We start from the raw sequence: 21,046 nt of genomic DNA, 5'->3' as shown, positions 1-21,046 counted from the left end.
GTTCAAATCCACAAGCCTTGCTTACTGCGAAAAGCAGCTTTAACAGTAGCTTTAGCAGATGTGTAGCTCACTGGACTGAGTCCTTGGCTAACATATGTTTTTCAATGCATTGCATTCATTGTCAGAGTATCTCAATTTCAGAATTCATGAATGAAGAGTAATGCTTTTCAACTTATTTTTTTCTCATACCTTACTTTCTGAATGTAGTGATAGCTGTTCAGTCTGAGAAGTTCTGCTGTGTTCATCATGGCTGTGGTATAAAGGTCTTAGTCTAAAATCAAAGGGACAAGGCTAGAGCTCAAGTGCCTCTTGCACATAGGAAGGTGTAGAGCATAGATCTCTCTGCAATGTGAACTGTGAATGCCATATACCCTGAACATGGGAGGGTAGAAGAGAATGCTCCTTAAAAATAGCCACAAGCCCAGCTAATATAGTACATTTTTTACCTAATTAGTAGGGAAAACAGTCAGGGCCATATCAACACTTTATTGAGAGAGAACCATAAATACCTAATAATTCCTTTTGTTATCACACAAAATACTTGCTTCTTGCACTATCAAAGTTAGTTAATTCAACTAATTCTTCTGCATCTCTGAGCTGTTCAGAATCATAATTCACAAGTCCCAGCTAGATTAAGAGTCATGCTTTTTAGCCCTCATGTGAGTATTTCTGTTCTATGGTTCACAAATGCAGAACTTTGAACTATTGACTATTTGGGAACAGAAAGGCAGATAGGGGGTCTAACTGACATCGTGTGCAGTATTAAACATGATGTAAAATGAAATTGAATCAAAATCCCTCATAGCTTGAAAGAATTCTTTTATGTTCTCCACACACATAAAAGATACTAAAATAGTGATATGAAACTTGCAATATTTTCTCTTTCTAAGTAGTGCTTATTTCTCAGAACAGTTTCTTAGCTTTCTGTGAGGTTAGCATTCTCAGTGCAGAGGAAGCCACTTTGCATCTGCTCTAAGTGTCAAGATGAAATTTATATGTCTATATAATCTGTATGTGCTTTGAGGCAGTCATCTCTGTAGAGAGGTACCTACTGGGATTTTCAAAAGCTCTTTAACAGATAGTAAAGATATTGTGTAGATATGACATTCTTCCATCACTGGTTAAAGCATGTGACATTATTCACAAAAAAAATTTTCTATGCAGAAGTTTGTGACCGAGAGAAAAATCCTGCAATTCATGGTATGCTTGTATTCTTAAGACAAAGTAATAAGAATTATAGCAACAACATGAATAGCACTAGTAAGAACTTGAAAGCAATTTAGACTGATGGCTGCACTTCGTCCACATTTCAAACTGTTCTCTGATGTCTCCACCATGCCTTGACAATATGGCCAGTATCTCAGTTTTTCATATCGTTCCCAGTCTCCTACTAATATCTGTGCACTGCATGTTCCAGCCCTGGGAGTGCCCAGGCTCCTTTTCTAAAGTGTTTTTTATGGCCCCTACCAGATCTGTGTGGAGCTGAGCATCACATAGTCTTTTAATGTGTTTTTTGTGACAATGCCTTTGGGGTCATTGGGGAAATATTATCCCATTTTTGCAGATGGAACACATTAGGTTCCTTACAAAACACAGTGGTGGCAGTTTCTTTCCATTAAAACATGGTTGCAACACACAGATGTATTACTGCATCCGTTCAACCCATTAATCCTATATTCTCTGCTTAATGGGTTTGTGTGTCTTTTGATGTAGGCAATGTCTTCATCTATGTCTTAAACAGTGCTTGATGAATAATAATAGTCATTGTTTTCCAGCCAAAAGCAGTAGTGAACTGAAATTTCTGCCTCTCTCCTTGTGAGAGCTTTCTAGACCTATTTTGTACACCCAGGAGTTTCACTTCAATCTAGTTAATTTGGATATTAAACTGAACCAGCCTGAACCTCTGAATCTTTGGAGGTTCATCTATCACTGAATAATGCAGCCGAACAGAGGGAGACGGTTGAATAGAAGTCAATATGCCAACTGTTCCTTCATTTATTACTGCCATATTAATAAAGTTGATAGAGTGGAACTAATCCATCTGCTCACAATTTATTCCCTAGCAATAAGATACAATTTCACTATTTCATGAGCTCACTCTTTGACTAATTTTATTAGAATTCCTTCCATAGCATCATTTTTAATCACTTTTCATCCAGTTTTAGTTATGTGTAAAATACTAGAAAAAGATGGACTAAAGAGATATGAAAGGATTTCATGAGAAACTTGGGTCAGCTTAAATAGAACCAGATCAAATAAAGTTAAGTCAGCGAGCCTACAAAGGCCAACAGAAAAGCGTTCAAAATTACCTCTTTCGCAGGAAGCTTTGTTCTGTCACGTCTAAAATGTAAACAGTCAAAAGAAATAAGGCGGCCCTGGCAGCATCATAAGATGAGGCAGGGCTGCGGTGCCTCAGGGGAGGTGGCTGGGTGATCTGCCAGGCTCATGGGCAGCGCTGCCCGAAGGACTGCAGGGTCAGAGCTTGGTGGATGGAGCGGTCTCCTCCCTTCCTTGCCAAGAACTAGTGCATGAGGTTTATCTCATGCACTAGTTCCCAGACACGTGTGGGCTCTGGATGTTAAAAAGATGCAGGATGTTGGCTACATGTTGGTTGTATGCAATGTTGTAATGAATTCCTGTGAGCTTAGTTATATTTCTCTTGTTGTTTAGTTTAAAACATTCTGATATGCTGATCCTTTATTAGTCTGGTGGGGGTAGTCTTCAGTGATTTGGGCTGGTGCAATTTCAGACATGAGTACCGAAGCAGAAATTACCTGTTTCTCAAAGCGTTGAGCCCACTAGTCTCATTGATCGCTATGGGGTTTAATGCAAATGCAAGAAGGACTTTTACTGAGAAGGCTGAGTGTAAAGCCTAGATACAGGCCTCCTGGGTGGGAGTTTCCAGAGCGTTCAATTCATTAGCATAAGTCTACTTCCACTGAAAATGACAGTTGTAGCACCAGCTTTGAATGGACAGAGTTGGGTTATTCCAGAAAAATTCTGAAAATCCTACCTTCCTATGTTAAATGCCTTTTTAAGCTGACAGGTAGCAGCAGCTGTAGATGCTAAAAGTAACTTTATTTTTGTAATGTGGTGCCCTGTCACTGCTGGAGCACTGACCGTTCAGACGAACACAGATGAACAATTTATCCCTACTCGATATGACTTTTCCCAGGAAAATCATGGCCTTCTTACCTTCTTTCTTTTTAACTGCCTCCAGTTTGGTGGAAGCTTATTGGGTTAATCTGTAGGCAATTACTGCAATTTCAGAGTAATCATTCTTAGGGTGGAGGTGGGAAAAAGGTACAATAGCAATTAAAAATCCATTAATAGTTAAGTTAGATTTCTTAATCTAAAGCATAACTGCAGCTACAATGGTATTTTCTATATGACATTCATTCTGTGATATTAGCTGCATAAGTGTGGATCATCTTTATGCAGCTTTGGTTATGTCTCTCTCTCACACACATCTGTATGATTTTAAAACTGGTATGTTTTTTTAAATATTTTTGTACACCTGAGTGAAACTATGTTTGTATATGTATATGCATATGCATAAGTATATAATTGAGAGGAAATATAGTGCAGTTATTGAAAGCTGAGCTAAACAAACAAAATTCTTATTAAATCAGACACCTAGACTCTAAATAAGTGAAATAACATATGCATTAACAGCTCCAAATTAATAATTAGAGAAAACTGTAAAGTAGCAGGCTCAAAAATCTGTGTGATCTCTTAAAGGCTAAAACTATGAAGTATCAAGTTCACTGTAGTGTAGTCTGAACAGAAACAATTCTCATTTCACACAGCAGATGGACTCCAGAAATCTTCACTCTCTAAGTATCAACTGATGTTGACTGAAAGCTATCTAGATGTACAGAGGAAAGCTTTATTCCTTTTTTATTTGCTAGTGTCCAGAAAATCTTCCGTAAAGATAAAAGACAGTTTATTAGTAAAATGCCAAACCAGTCTTATAAAGAGTTGATTCTAACTGTGCACTGAAGTATGTAACGCAGGGGAATTTTTCTTTTGATTCTAGTCCAGACATTTCAAGGGCCTTTTTATGTCTGCCTTCTAAAAATGAAGGTTTGCAGGGAGAGCAGACCAGAGCAAGAGCTATCTTTTAAGTTTACATGTCTGGCTCTCATCTTTGCCATGAGTGATCTTTTGTAAACATACTTAAGATCACAAGATGTTTCATCTTTGGGCAAGGCAAGAAGGATGTCATGTCACTGCAGTACCTGAAGAAAACATTAAGAAATCTGCATGCGGTTAGAAAAGCCCTTAATGTGCCGTACATTGGTGGGGCTGTGGTAAATCTCTAGCTGTCACAGATTCATTTTGCACATTATATTAAATATGTCAATAATGATAAAGGATTGGTCTCCCACAAAAGTAAAGATGAAACAAATAAGGCTTGTTCAGTGATTCACAATCTCTCATAACTGTATAGTTTTAGATGTGAATTACATATTAAACACAAGCGGTGTCCTTTAAAATTCATGGTTTGCATACTTTGAAAACACAATGAAGTCGAAGGGAATTGGTGATGTAGTTTGACCTGCGTATTGATTGTGATTAGTAATAAATCAGCCACATGAAACTGTTGTTAATGATATTGTCCAAGGAATGCAATTAAAATCAATTTTTGTTTATTTAAACACATACCCTGGGCAGAGGTATGAACAAGAAAATCCCTGTTAAGTTATTTTACAGCACTATGTTGAGAGCAATGGCAGCACATTCAGGAATTTCAGGCTTTCTTGTGAAGTCCTGTGCAAATTGTTTTACTGCAAGGTAGAAGCTTTCTGATGTTAATGTTAGTTGAAGTAGTACTGTCAAATAGCTGTACAGTGTGTCCAGACCCAGAGGCTCCAAGACAACATCACAGTTTAACACTAGAAGATAGCGTACCATTCATTTTGTCATAACAGCTTTCGCTAGTTATAGAGCATTAAGAAGAGAACAGGACAACTGTACAACAGAACCCACACATATCTACCATTTCTCTGACTTTTTGTGCACAAAAATGACCTTAAACCTTTGAAGTAATTTTTTTTTCCACCATGGAATTTAATGAGGTCAGAATAATTGAGATCAGAATAATGGTGAGACAACTATTTCACTTTGGGTTTTGATTGCATAATCAAGACCCACCTGTATTTACTAAATTCCAGCATGGATTCTTATGTCCATCTATATCAGTGGCACATATCCTACTAACTACCAAGTTTCACCTTGACAATATTAGGACATAATTGTCATTTGCTCATTGGTCCAATTTAGGCATAGCATCCTAGATGTAGCATAATTTCATGGAAACAGTGAAAGATATTACATGACAGTTGCTGAACCAATTTTAATATCATTTTAGAAAATAAGAGTAGAAATCCACATACGTCAGTGAAGAAAAGACCAATGAAATATTTTTTTACTTTTTGGAGAAATTACATTTTACTATTCTTTTTGGTTTCAAGAATACTCCTTCTGGAAATGAAGACGCTCCAGTAAAAAGGTGTTTCCATTTGTGTAGTTTGTTTGTAACTAATTAGTAGTACTAAGCATATGCAATTCTTTAAAAAGGCAAATTTTGAATTATTGAACATTACCATGACTACTATTCCATTTAGCCAGAAAGGGCCACAACTGCATTTTTCATACAGTATTTAAAAATAAAAGCACATTAAATAATGATTGCCATGGTTAAATATTTATAATATTTTCTCCTTTGTCACAAAATGATCTTTTTCACTATTTTAAGTCCCAGTTTTATAGCTTTTTGGGTTTAGTGAAAAAAACCCTCATTGTGTTCTGGCAAGCTTATCAGAATACAGAAGTGTGGGTTAGACAACGAAATATGAGATAGTAGACACTATTTCTTAAGCTAACACTGACCCCAGAATGCTCCTATCTTCTGATGGAACAACTGGCAATAGCACCAGTTTGGGCAATGCAGTATGGAGGATGAGTATTTTTACAAAGTAATTTGAAGAAAAATTCATCTGAACTAATGTAGATATATGCCTCTCAATTGTTCTAAACTCTTGTTACAGTTGAGGGAGAAAGGCATTTTTAGGATGTGATTCATTTTTTCCTGAAGTGCACATCTAAAACAGATTAAAAATGTGTCCTAGCAATGCAATTTCCCTGCACAAACGACAAAGGAAAACTAGAATGAGCAACTCATGCAGCCATAGATGCTGTAGATGCCTAAAATTACCGAAAGAATTGCCAGATGTCACAAATGCTGCAATGTCGTTTATATCATGTCAGTGGATGCTTGAACATTATAACTATAAGGCACAAAGTTGAAATAACCCATTACTTAAAATATAAGAACCCACATGTGCTAAAACTTATGGTAAGGAATCACTATTTATCTGGTTATTTCGTCTGAAATTTTGGGGAGCTGACGGCGCCTCTGGCCTTCCATAAAGAATAACGATCAAGTTTTCTAAAAGCCAATAACACTTTTCACTTGCAAATTTTAAGAAAGTTATTTCAAATTGATTGATTGGTATTCCAGGTTGTTACTGCTAATTTTTTAGGCATCTGGCATTAATTAATTCTCCTGTATGTTTCTGTTAATGCCTATAAAATTTATCAGAAATTACCAAAATGTGAGCAACTCAGCTCCTTATGAAATGTGTTTACAGTGTATGCCATTGCATTAGCGGTCTCTAGTTCTTTACTACATTCTGTTGATTTAATAACCAGTCCACATTTCTGTGTCCAAGCATAAATATAGATAAAATATTTCTGTGTTAATTGTGGGTCTTAGTGAACTCTTTCTTTAACTAGAACATGAAAAAAGGTCAGATTCTTTTCTATGAAGAAAATTAATTAAAAGGTGAATGTTTTTAAACATAAATATGTCCACTGTTTATGTTACCCTTATGGTAGTGTCTGAGGTTTACTATGGATTACACCTCACATGAAGACCCACAAGGAGATCAGATTCATAGTTCTATTAAATCCTTTCCTTCAGTACCCCTAATAAGTTTTTGTAACCATTCTACTAGCTCAAACATTTTCCCCTTGAAATTTTTCTTTTTTCTTTCTTTTCTTTTATGCACCTCTATCTCCTGAAGCTAATTTGGGGCATGTCATCAGAGAAATGTATTCCATATGACTGCAGATATGCATACAAAATTGCTAAGGGCAAATAGGTAGAGATTGTACAATAAGTAGAGACAATGTGATGTTACATGGATGTTATATGTATTTGCCCTAATAAATTTTCTTATATCTTTAGCAAATGTAGTATCTTGTACATTTACTGGGGATTGGGATAATTTATTACAAAACCATTGTCTGAATGGAAAAAGGATTCTAAATTTCATGTTAAAAATATATATTGAAGAGCAAAGGATGAATGAATTGCAGAACCAACCCCAAATAACTTTTTTCCTCTTTAAATGTCCTTGAAGAGGATTTCAAAGTCATATGGATGGGTGCAGTGCTGTCATTTTCACAGATTTCATTTTCTTTCAGGACTGTGGTTCTCGAATTCGTCCAGAGGAGTCCTGTGGCTTGCAGCCTCTGTCTCCTGAATACCTCTCAGCAATTTCACAGACGGTGTTTAAAACCTGTGAAGCTGGAGATACAAAAGGTTTGTACTTAATCCTCTTTCTTCTGAGAATTAACTCATGCACCTCATCAAAGTAAAACTAGAAACGTTTCCTCTTTTCTACGGACACACACTAACCTATGCACGCTAACTAATCACTTTTAATAGTTATAAATTTTTAAAATCAGGTTAGTTTACATAACAATTTTTTGTTTAATAAGTTTCTAATCAGTGATCCACCACTGCTTGTGTTATTGTCATGTAGGCTTTAAAATGCACTGAAATATTTCCATCAAAACCATTTAAAATAGAAGTGCTTTATTCTAAATGGAAGGGATTATCTACTCAAAATGAAAATTAGCTTTAGAAAAAGAACACAACATTTTCATCCATTTGAATTTTATATTTCCACTTCTATATTGGAAACAGAGAAACAGTTTACAATTTCAAACAGTAAAGTGTGTGTTTTTACATATCTTGATACCTTAAAAAACAAGATGGACAAATCAAACATTATACAATAACTAATACAATCAAGACATCTCTCTGGTTTACTGAGAACTCAGATTACAACAGATTGTTGGACAGGTATTCATGTTTAGGTCACAGCTGCATGAAGGTTTATGCAAGTGTACTTTAACAAATCTGAGTAATCCCCAGGACTGCTCAGGTATGCAGTCTTATTCATAGCTTAAATTGTTGCTGGATTAGACAATAAGTAATTTTGTTCAATTCTTCATTAGACAAATGGAAAAAAACCCACACTCCTGTATGGTCTACTAACACAACTGTATTTTTTATCTTGCCATAGATAGGAGCAGCTTCTCACAGCACAATTTGCACAAACTCATGGAATAATCAATACAAAGTAAAAGGAATGTGGGAACTGCCTGAATGCATCACTTCATGTGAAACAGAGGCATATATTAATTTTGTGTTATACGAAGGGAACACACAAAGGAGACACTGTTGTACCTAGCAGTGTATTTTAATCACACAGCAAGTTGTGAATCATAAAGAAGCACAACCCATCCTATGTTACTATATCAGGACATAAAGTTCCTGACTAAAAAGCCCAAACCAAATCTGCAGAAGAGTCCTTCTGGGGCAGACAGTCTGTTTCTCCTGATACATAACATGCTTCCTCTGAATACTGCATCTAGCTAAGTGAAGCTGAATATAAAATATCTTTTACAGCCTTATTGTGAATAATATACACAATCAAAATGGAAACAAACTTCAGGAGATGTAGTCTCAAAGGACAAATGTATTAAACAGGGAAGAAAAAATTCTGCTTATAAAGTGAAGATTGCCAAGAGGTGTCTAATGACCCTAGAACTGGGGTTTGCAGTATCTGGCAACAAGTGGCTGTATAGTTTTAATGTATGTCACAACTTCCAAATGGAACTGGAAAGCATGGCTTTTTGTGGAAAATCATTCCAAATTTGTAACAACCGAATGATATCCCAATCCTGGCGGTGAACATTTTCCTAACACATACGGGAGCAATTGCAAATTCCCAGCTAAAGCAGCAACATTTCTACTTAAGTAAGTTAAATTTTCAGAGAAGCCAAGCAGCGTCATTTCCTCTCAGAAGAAAACTTAAAACTTCTGCAGAAGTAAGGCAGCGTCATGCACTGTTCTTACGCCAGGGAGCAGCTTAGTTGTGTAGGGATACTGACGTACTATCACAGCAAAATGGATCTGTGCTGGCAGACGCTGGTGTTTGTGCATACGCAGGCAGAGGCTGAGGCAGAGCGGCAGAGAGAGAGAGGAAACCTTAGTTCTTCTGACATTAATGGTAGAACTTAGAAGTCTGCTTTGCAGTTCAGTACAACCAAGATTTCACACCTCACTTCTAGTCCTTTGATGCAGTGCAGAGACAGTAGTTCAGGGTCTAACCAAAAGGCAGAACTGGCTTCCTCCTGTCCCAGTCACCATGGCATTAGTCTTTGGAGGAAGCTCAGCGTTTTACCAAATACGCACTTAATTTACACGATTTCTTTCTCTCTCTTTTTTTAAAAAAATCAATAAATGCAAATTGGAATATTCAACCAGGGAAGTTTCTCTCTTTCCATCTTTTTTAGATCGTGGAATGAAATTACAGTTTTCATGGCAACAAAAATCCTTTTCCCTTCAGAAAATCCCCTTTGATTCAATGGTGTTTGAACGAGGCTATCACAGGAAAATTAGGTCTTTCTTCAGTATTGCTGTGTTATCAATAATACAGAAGTCAGCAAGCATTAACCATGTGTTTGGCTCTTCAGAGAGAGAGAGAATTTGATAGAGACCATGAGGACCCCAAGTTGTGCTAAATTCCTGCAGGTGAATCGGCTACTGCAGTCTGTGGAAATTTGGTTTGCAGACAGTTACAAAATCTGGTGGGTAAGAGACCACAGCTTAACTTCTAATGTTCTGCCTCATGGCTGTGACGTGCACGTTTTAGTTGTATCCCAGTTTCCACACTTTCTACAACTGTATCCAGTTTAACATAATTCTGTACAAGCTCTCTCTTTGCATTCGACCACTATCTGGATTTGGGTCCAGCAGAGACATAAACTGATGTTCAACCAAATGAGTGTCTCCTTTGGTTACAAACAGTAAATTTCAGTTTGGACATAAGTCTGTAGGTCTAAGGCTATTTATTCTGTAGCATCAAAATTGTGTGCTTTTAAAAATAATTTTAGTTTTACTTTTCATAAATGCAGCTAAAAGAAAAAGAAAAAAATATTTCTATAGCCTATTCAAGGAGAAGAAGTTTTTTAAAAGTGTTAGGGTGCCAAATAGATACCAAATGTAAAAGTAAACTAGTCATAAATCAACAAACTATCTTTAGCAGCAGTGTAGGTTAAATATTTAAATTTTGAGCTGTCAGTTTAGAAAATTCTTTTCTTTTTATATGGATAATTGTTTAGCACTAGAGAAAAACTTTGATTTTGATCTTGAAAGCAAAATATGTGTTTTTGTGGCTATGACAATGGGAAGGGTTGAATAAAAATAAAAGAAGCTGAAAGAAGAAACAAAACTATCAAATTAAGTGTACAGCCTTTATTGGTTAAAACTTTTAACTTTGGGCTAATATGTTTTAAATACAAAGTAAACAGTCCTAACAAATTATTTTAAAAGTATATTTCTTTTCATGCCATTTTAGGAGAGCAGTCTTTGGGAGTACTGGTAATGTTTAATCTCATATCTTAAGCAGAAGATTTATGTATGCGACTGATAAATTGCTCTAATGAGCCAAAAATCCAGTTTACTTTCATTCTTCCTGTGGAAACCTCCTACTTACAGGCTTTCATAAAACTTTGGGTTTACCAATTTTTAATTTCTGAATAAACTAACAGCAGCTCTCTCTTTCCTGCTCTTTCATTGAATTGTAGGTAAACTTTCCCTTGCCTGGTAGAGCCAATGATAACTCTTTTAGCTGAAGCACCACAAAATGCAGGCTGATGGAAATGGTGTTGAAAGCTGCATTGTGTGCTGCTACCTTATATAAATGGGGAAAAAGCAACTTATAATTGCAATAGAAAATAAGCTTAATTTCCAAACTAATATTGATTGTTTGCAATTTTTCACTGTTAATTGTTGTGTTCTTTTACATACGAGATTCATTTTATCTTTTAACACAGTCTTATTTTTGAAGGTTAGAATGCATTGACTAACTGTTGTGAAGTTACAATAGGAAAAGTTCATAATAATTGGATTAAAAATGCGTAAATTTACATGCCTCATTTAAAAAATCTATGTAAATGTAAAAACTACAACTATTCTGTTAGCATTAAATGTCAGTGCTTCCTATAAACATGAGTTTATCTCCATATATCCTTAATCTCTAATTTTTTTACACTTGCCACTAACCTTTAGCATATGCCAAAAATGGATCTATTTTTTTCTTAATATACCTAGAGAGCTATTGAATATAAATCAAACAAACTATTTGAAGGAAGCTTTTCAAAAGGTACTTATCACTTTCTGTTGCCAAAGTTTAAACTTTTATTGTTCAGATGTCTCAGCTTCTCAATATTCATTTTATATAGTTCTACTTTTCTCGTTTATTACCTAAAACCAGATCAGCTCATAAATGTGTGGGATGTTAAGAAGAAAATTCCATAAAATGAGGGATCTCAGATGTTGTAGACATTGCCAGAACTTTTATGTATTTGGTTTGAAAGAAAAATTACAACGTCAGGAAAAAACCTGCCCAGTTTTCATATAATTTTTAAATGTGAACCACTGCCCAAACCAACTTTCAGATCATTTATGAAGAACGCTACAGTAGTGGTAGTCTCAGAGTCCAGACCTCAAACCAACCAACCATTCTGTCCCTGCTCTGTTACTGAAAAGGCACAAAGCAATAAAAGGTATTTGCATGGCACCTATTGCTGCGTTATCTGAGACCTTGCACTTTTCTGTCTCTTCGTACGACTGCTACGAAGCTGGGAATGGTCCTTTAGCCATGGATTGCAAAGGGGGTGCAGAGGGAGCTGAGGGCAAGATCCACAAGTGACGACAGAAATCTTGGGGGGTCAAAGCAAGCCTAGCCCCAGTGGTGGCCAGGAGGCCACAACCTCGAGCAAGGGACCTCAAAGGCAAGGGAGGGCCAGCGTGAGGAAGGGATTCACAATGGCCGGCACTGGAGGCTGCAAGAAAGAGGAATTGTCTAAATTCAGCCCTCGGTTTCCCAGCTGAGCAGAATATTCAGCTGGAAAAGCACTCCCTGCTCCAGAGCCTGGTTATCCACTGTGTACCTTTAGATAAAGATTCACTTTAACCCCTAGATAAAAAGTATACATAGGATCTTGCCCAGGGACCAAAGTTCAGGTCTCTCTTCTCCCGCCCCAAATTACCAGGCTACAATCACGCTATTTTACTGTCCTAATGAATTTTGAATTTTAAAGTGGTCCTCAGCTGATAAGAAGAGTGGGGAGCGTTGTCCTTAAGGACAAACAGCTGGGTGATTAGGACACAGACAATGCAAGTTTGAAATTCCTCTGAGCCAGGGGCGCTGGGCAGCTCCGTCTCCCCGCTTGCACCCCACCACCATGGTCCTGAGCATCCCTCCTTCCCCGCCTTCCTCCATGCTGAACCGGGCTGCTTGCCCAGCGGCAGCCTTCAGGAGGCACCTGCGCCCATGGGAACCGGGGGAGCTGGGTTATGCTTACTGACCCACAGCGTGGCAAAGTCAGGGTCCAGGCTTTTATTTAGGTTCCGTCTGCCATTATTTGCTGCACATCATCTGCAAGGGGAGCTGAGGGTGGGGTGAGCGTGTTCTGCGCAGGGCAGAAGTAGCAGCAGCTGTGCAGGCTACGCAGCAGATGGAGCTGCGGTGGGATATATTCTGCCCTTAGACGTACCAGCGCGGGCTCTCGTACAAACAATTCTTGGTGCTTTTATTTAGGACTTCTTTATCTGCTAAAACAACTCACCCTGCTACTTGCCAAAACATACTCGCTTGGGACTTGCTCAGTGCGAGCGCAGGCTGCCTCCCTGGAAATTCCCTTGCTCCTGAGGTAGCAGCTGACTCTCCCAAGGCTGCTGGGATCTGCAGGATTGCTTCGGCCAGCCTCCCACTCGGTCCCCAGCCTGATAAAAGTCGATAGGCAGCAGCCTTGGTTTTTTGCTCCGGCTTCTTGTGCAGCAGCAATCTATCAATCACACACAGCAAAGCACACCCAGCTGGCTGCGGAGCTGCTGTCTGGTAGCAGTGACAGTCACGAACTCTAAGGCCAGGTCTACTCTGCAAACATTTGCTTTTGGAGCTGTTTGCTGGGCTGTGGTGAGAAACCCCGCTGTGCTAGCAAGGCCTGATAGCATTGACACAAGGACCTGGGGGCCTCCGTGGTGTTCCTCGTGTAATGCCTTTAATCAGAGCAAACGCAGGTTTTGCTAGCAGAGCTACACAGACATTGGGAAATATTGTCAGGATGATACACCTTTGTGGGCTAGAAAAAGCGTTTCTTGCATTGATCTGAATATAAAGGCAGCTAAAAAGTTTTCTGTCTTCCTTCAGAAGTTAAATCCCTCAGACTTCCTGTAGGATTTTGGAAATGAACAGCTTTAGAAAACCAAAATAACAAAACCATTCAACCTTAGGTAAGAAATGCCTAAAACCCACTGACTTTTGGTAATCCCACTTTATGCTCCTGATCTGCAAAATCATTTTTGAAAATAGGGATCAGGCTGTAATAAATCACATAGGTTATTCATCTCACCTTACTTTCACCTTCGAAATGTATATGTGTAACCTGGGACAGTCCTCTGAATTCTCACAAGTTAAAGAAATAAGTATTTTCGAGGGGAAGTCAGCCTCTCTTGCTTCATTTTTCTGTCAAGGGGCTCTCAAAGTCTAGCTTCAACCAGCGACCCAACTTTTAGATGTTTAGTTGTAGATAAGAATGAATCTTGTCTTTAGACCCTTCTGAATGTAAGTATTTTCTTTTTGCATTCACCCTCCTCGCCCCCTTTCCCTTTCTCATATCCCTTCTGTGGAGAAAGGACAAGCTGCTATGAGAAAGGCAACAGGAACTGGGAAACAAACCCACAAACAACTGTCAAATTTGAGCGTTTGCAGCTCTTTCAGGGAAAGGAAAAACTCCCACCATAGCTAAATGAAAAGGGCATAACACAGAGGAAGAAATAGTCTCTTCAAAGGGTTGGGGGACATTTAATATAGGGAAAACTCCCATGACAAAATACTCAAAAAATATCTCACTTGCTGTATAATAAAGCTACTCACAAAAATACAGGGAGGTACTGACATCCTGTTGCTGTTTTCCAGGGCAGTGGATTGTCCCTTGCCTCAGCTGCTCTGACAACAGGACCTGCGACTGGAGAGAAATAACGTGGCAGCCCCACGGCTGCCGATACTCAGTGCTAGCCAAGCCCGAGCTCCAGCGCTGTGTGGAGGGCAGAAGGGTACGTAACAGATTTTACATTTAAATTCATTTTTATTTACCTGGAGGTTTAGTGTCCTGAAGCTTTAAAAACAATTTTATGATTGATGTGTAAGAAAAATCCCTTTTTATTATAACTGGAAAAAGATTCGGATGGAAAACCACGGGGACGAAAACCAACCGTTATCCATAATTTAGCCTCATACGCAGACACAGTTGTCTGCTGCCATTTCACATGGGAGCTTAGGTCACACCAGCGGAGTTTCAAGACCTACGGTGTATGTGGTTACCAGGTAGACCTGCAGTGAGTACATAAGGACCGTAAATGGAGGATGGATTTGCATTGTTGTCACAGTTTGTCTCACACTTGACATGCAAGTTGGGTTTCTTCTGCTGCATACCTAATGCATGGCATTGCTTGTGCACACTAATCTTACCAAGTCTTCTTGCACATTCTTTTCTTGTAGTGAAGCTTCTAAGGTGATTGCTTGGAAATACAAGGTCTCCTTAATAAGCATGCTATGACTGTAAAACTGTTGAGAGAGAGCTCTGATCTGAGGCTCAGGTACCTTACTGAGGATACAAGTATCCAGAAAGTAAGTAATTAATTGTTATCAAGATTTTTATAGTGTATTGTTCAGGTAAGAAAGTAGTAACTAAAAGTGGCATTTTGATAAAATCCAAGAGCATTTCTGTATAGACAAATACAAAAATAATAGTCTTTCAATTAACATTTCCTCCTTCTTTTCTGGGAATTTCTTGTCCTGCACAAAGTCCTTCATTGCCATTTGGCTTTATTCCTGCCTGTGGTTTTCTCCATTACTGTAGGGCTGTGGGTTTCTCCTAACATATTTTTCTAAAAAACCATAGGTTTATATGACAGAGGAGAAGCCTGATTTGCTCCTCATGTACAAAACAAGCACTTCTGGATTGACCACAGCAAAAAATATAGAAGAATTTCATAGCTTTGCTTTGGTCTTTCATTTCCATAGACATCGGGCTGTTTCAATAAGCAAACACCCTTTGGTCAGACAATTGAAGGATAGCAGAGGAACAATATGCCGCTAAGGAAGTGGATTGCCAGGGTATTGCTGGGAGGATTATGCTGATGTTCCTGCCTCCTGAATCCGACCACTCACATTCACCAGTGTCAAAAACAGGACAGCATTTGTTAAGGGTCCGTTAAAACCAACTATATGAAATGTTTGTGAGCTTGATTTCTTAATTCAAATTCCACTATGTTCTGACTCTCTGAGGTCACTGATCTATTCTAGTGTCAGATGAGAGCCAGATCCTATGTGATCTACACTAACGCCATGCAAGAAAAATCTCTGTAAAACTAATTGCAGTTGTTTCCCATTCTGCATCTTCTGCAAAAGTCTTCCGTCATTGTCTGATAACCTTCACTGCTCTGTAGAAATCTGCTGAATCATTCCTGTTACCTTTGCACAGATGTCTATGTAACTGGTTTATTCTTTTAACGTCATCACTCTAGCGCATGTTCCCCTTTTGGTATATTTCTCCGATATCTTTCCCTCTGATGTTATTTTTGTCATCACTTTGCAGTGGTTTTGTGTGGCATTTTGCAATAGCATTTTTGTTTCCTTCACCAAAACAATAAATGTAGAGCCTGGACCAACTCCCTCATGTCAGTAGAACTTAAGAACTAAGAAAGACTTTCTTCATACCTAAGTCAGATGACTAAAAATTGTCCTCTGCTTGGGTGATAAGGTCCTGATTCTGCCTATGATTAAGAGAAACTTTAGAATTACTTTACACAGTCTAAGCAATGTAGTAGAAGAAGGTGTTTTTTTTTCAGGTGCTCAGTGAAAGAGACTTTTGCCTGTCAGTTGCATTGTATGCTATTATATATGTTCAAGCAACCTGGATCTTTTATAAGGGGGCTATTGAGTAGCCAGCAAGATATAATTCTTGTGAACAAATACATTTTTAGTACACAAGAGATTTCGGTAACCATCTATAAATATTTGTATTTCCTAATGTGTGATATTAGTTTCAAACCATTATATATCTTGTCTTTGAGCACTACAGAGATCACTGACTTCTCAAACTAATGACATCATAGTTTCCATAATAAAATAAGCGGAAGGTTTCAACACTAGAAATGTAAGCAGACTGCAAAAAAAGCATGAGTGCAAAACGTAAGGGCAAAAATCATCAACCCAAGTGAGGACACTGAGATGATCTAGAATGCAGTTTGATTTATATTGTCATTTGTTGAAGTTAGCTAAGAACAACAGAACTCACTCATGTGTCCACGTCTCAAAATGGGCTCAACTAACCTATGTGCCTCTGTATTCTGGGGTTTTTTAGTATGCCACCACACTTTGAATATTCAGCTTGTGTAACTTCGGTCTCTGGAGTTTAAAATCCTTTACAAAGGAGTCATGTATCATGATCTACATCTGGATTCTTGCTCAAAGTTTATTCTGAACTAAGGCAGTAAGACCTCCATACACCCCACATAATTACCAATCCTTCCTCAGGAAAGCAGAGACATGTATATCTGTAGCATCTTTGGGTCAAATGACATCATACCTTCCATCACAACACTAACAGTCCTCTGTGACTGAATTTCACTTCTGAATACCTTCATAAAAAATTCTGAGTCATGCAAGATTTCACCAGGAATTACAGGTAAAGCAAGACATCTGTGATCCACTAGGCTGACGTCTCTGATTTTTGTCCTGGAAAAAATATAATTGGGTTTCACTATTCTGATCCACTGGCTTTACTTCTTACAATTAAAAACATCGTGACAAGACATTATAAACAACATAAGTGTCTGTGATTATGTCTTTTCTTCTAAAAAGGAGGTGTTAATCTTTATGTCGCTGTCAAATTCCAACTATGATAACTGCAGGCTGTTTTCTTATGCTCCCCTATTAGTTTTGTATGAAAAAAAGAAAAAGCCTACTTGTCTTTCTACTTTTAATGAATGTGAAGGGAAGCATGCAATGACTTAACCATTGCTGTGCTGTGTCCATGATCTGGGTGCACTTCAGGAATTAATGAAATAATATGTAAAGGGAATGCTCTTTTTGGCTGAAATGCAGCACATGTACCTTTAAGTGCAATCATTCTGTTTTTCTCATGTTTCATAGAACAACAGTAAAATGCAGCATTCAGATGTGTCTCTTGCTTATTTATTTCTTTTATGAAATTTTCAGTGTTTCTGAAATATGTTTATGGTCACCCAAACAGAGCCTTTCTTTCCTATCTGCATCATAAATAAGCCCTAAAAAATGCTTTCTAATTTGTTTTCTAACTCCAGGCTGCTTTCATGTCTTATTTTAAAATTGATTTGCTTTTCAGAGCTCATCTCTAAAATTGTCATCTCCTTTCTCTATGACAGAAATCCATTTTCCCTGGCTATGACTTCCAATTGATTTCACATCATCATTAACTGCTGTTTTTGTTTGTGTGCATGTTAGTTGTGTGCAAAATTAGTTTGGTTTTGTCTGTGTTTGAGCTAAGTTGTCTCTGTTTCATAAAAACATAAGACCACCTGTAGCGAAACAATAACACTCAGATTGTTTGAGACATGAGAAAGGATATACATCCACAAAAACAGTTTCAGGCCTTATTTTGCTTTACGATGTGTTAGCAAGACTAGTCAGACATATGTTTGCATTTCAGACACAGTAAACAGGAAAATTTTGAAGTGTTGAGGCTAAGGTGATTCTAGCTGAGTAGATTTTCATTCAGTCCACTTTTAATATCTGCAGTCTTTTTTCTCCTCCATTTTAAACTCTTACTAAGGCTAACAAGGTGCAGGCTGTGTTGTTCTTAGGGAGGTCCACATGTATGTCCTAATAGAATCAAAGAGAGAAGCAATCATAATAAAAATATTATATCTGTATTATATTGGCTCAACAAAATCCTCTGTAACTGTGGTTAATGAGTTTTTGCTGTAAGATTTATACAATTCTGTTAAGACATGATGCTTTGATTTTTGTGCAAGAACTTCAAAAAATGGGTGAAGGAAAAGGGGTTCTAACAGGTAATTATTTATCCAATTAGCAGCGTATAGAAAGCTGGCCTCAATAGCAGAGGGGATATGTATTTTGTTTATCATTGAGAAATACTACTCAGAGTTTAGTCTTATAATAAAGTACCATTGAGTCATGTGTAATTAAGAACAGGAAATATGAAAAGGCAATATTTGCTGAAGTACTTAAAATTCAGCTGTTAAAACAGGAATTTTAACTTAAAATTTCTTAATAATATTTTAGAGTTAAGTAGTGTTTTGGAGTTACAGGTGTTTAAATTTCCTAAGTGTGGTTAATTTATAATGATAGGTCTGGTTGAGAAGTGAATTCCACTATGCTTACACAATCTTTTAAAGCCTTTAAGCTATAATGGAATTTTTCACACAAAACATTTGCAACAGAAGACACTGAAAACATCTGTCTGTGTGAAAGCGTTGGGTTTTGTCTGGTAAAATTATAACCTTATGTATGTCTGATCCTTTAGTCATCCTGTAGACAAATGCCCCATTGACCTGAACAGTACATGACTAAGCCTTGTGCCAGACTGTAAGGAAAATGAGATATGGCATATTCTACACACCTGAGCCATCATTTTGCTCATTATCGTCATAGAGCTAAATACAGAATCATCCCTAGAGCCCTTGGTTCAAATTATATGAAATACCACGTGACACACACAACTACAGTAAGTTCATGCAACCATATAGAAATAAATGTGGCCATAGCTACCACACATTCAATTACACTAAGTGATTATTGGAATTCATTGAAGCTCTTGGGTTAGTTGAAGGACATAAATTTTCTTGCTGGGGCTAAACATTGCTTATTTTAGCCTTTGCATCTTCCAAGCATTTGCTGAAAATGAAGCTGACTTGCAAAAGGTGGACTTTGAAAGGTGCTTTCTGATGGCCTGCATACCCCAACAAAATGTGCTTGGCCAGCTCGCACAAGGGCAGTTTGAAAAGCAGGTAGGATTACCTACAAATGTCCTCTTCTTCAACCTCAATTTTTTTTTAGGGAAAAGAAAAAGAAGAGTTTGTTTACTTTTCCAGGATTTACATGTCTCATAGCATGGTTGATCCAATAGTTAGAAGCAGATTGTTGGATGCAGACATGGTCTTAATGAATGGATGCTTTGTGTGTGGATTTGCTGGTGATGTGCTGTGCATCCACTGGATACACTGGATTACAAGGGATGCATATCATTCTATCTGACATCTTCTCTGGACTTACGGGAGAGCATTCCCTTCAAAATCCCCAAACTGCTGATACCTTCTCATGAAGACTGCAAACAGACTTCAGAGCTCTCCATCAGGACTGGAGGGCAGGGACCATAGGTTTCACATAATGCAGTCCTGGTTTTAATGACATATCTTTCAACAATGCTGTGATTTCACTGTGAAAGACGTAGCTGGAGTTAAACAGATTTGCTTGATTCCAGAGATACAGTCCTGGTATGGCTCATACTTACCTGAACAGTCAAAGGCTTCTTGACTGAAAGCCAACATGGTTGCTATAATTGACTGACATCTTTGAGGATGACCTACACTTTTGGTCTGGCTTTCCGTACAACCACAAGTCCACTTTGGCTCATTTCTCTCTTCCCCACTTACATCAAGTCTTGACTATTCTTTTAGCAGACTTTCTGAGTGTTCAGGTTAATTTCCCTAGTGAAACAACTTGTCTTCCTCACCAATGTGATGTTGCCATCTGTCTCACTCCTGACTCATCCGGCTCAGCCACACCTTCTTCTAGGAACAAGTGTACATTCCCACATGGACACTCAGACACTCAATAGCATTAGCTGTCTGATCTGATCTCCTGAGCTTCTGCTTTACCTCCTCATAAGAAGCTCACTTAAGAGTGAAAATGGAGATATTCTGAGGCTCAGAACTCACTCTTTCCAAGATGGGCTGTGGGCAGTCTCATCAGTCTTGTGATAATTTTTTTAGATGTCTGGGCCCTAACAGTTATCTGTTTCATACAGTTATACTGACTACTCTAAAGGAATCTGCTCTGACTCCTGTCACCCCCTTCATGTTCTCAAAACATCAGGACAACAACAACAGTACTATTCTAAGGCCCACCTGATATTTTCCTATGGTGCCCAGCATCATGCCATTTACAGACTAGAACTGCCACTTTTAAGAGGTGATCGTCCCTAACTTGTCTCTCTTGGTACTGGTTTTCTAAATGGCTGCACATAGTGCCCTCCCATCCGCAGACCTGGCCAGCTAGGTACCCCAGCACAGCCTTGAAAACTCATTCATGGATCCACCACTTGTGTGTGTGTGTGTGTGTAGGTGTAGAAACTGTAAAGCCCTACAATGCTAAAGTATTGAATCATGTAAATGGGGGTGGGGGGTGGGATGGGGTGGTGGTGTTGTATGATTTGCTCTAATTTTGACATAAAAAAATGGGAAGGAGACTGAGGAGTCAATCTCAGTCTTTGATGCTCTGCAATGTTTGAGACTTTGGGAATATTTAGAATGACACTTCACACTTAAATTGCTAGAGAATACACAATGTTGGCAAAGCAAGACATCTGTGCATCATGTTCATTGGCCTTC

The 21,046-nt window shown here is 38.1% G+C and overlaps 1 protein-coding gene across 1 annotated transcript in view; it reads left to right on the top strand.

Annotated features, from left to right (window-relative positions):
- Positions 1-21,046, top strand: part of CPED1 (cadherin-like and PC-esterase domain containing 1) — a 168,605-nt gene that overhangs the window by 135,327 nt on the left and 12,232 nt on the right. Inside the window, exons 20-21 of the mRNA XM_010581312.1 lie at positions 7,495-7,612; positions 14,349-14,485. Coding sequence (XP_010579614.1) covers positions 7,495-7,612; positions 14,349-14,485 — 255 coding nt within the window. The remainder of the gene's footprint in view (positions 1-7,494; positions 7,613-14,348; positions 14,486-21,046) is intronic.

Source organism: Haliaeetus leucocephalus, unplaced genomic scaffold (assembly GCF_000737465.1).
Source record: "Haliaeetus leucocephalus isolate CR32 unplaced genomic scaffold, Haliaeetus_leucocephalus-4.0 Scaffold763, whole genome shotgun sequence".
NCBI lineage: Eukaryota > Metazoa > Chordata > Aves > Accipitriformes > Accipitridae > Haliaeetus > Haliaeetus leucocephalus.
The sequence above is the reverse complement of the archived record's forward strand: the minus strand, read 5'-3'. Positions and strand labels throughout refer to the sequence as shown.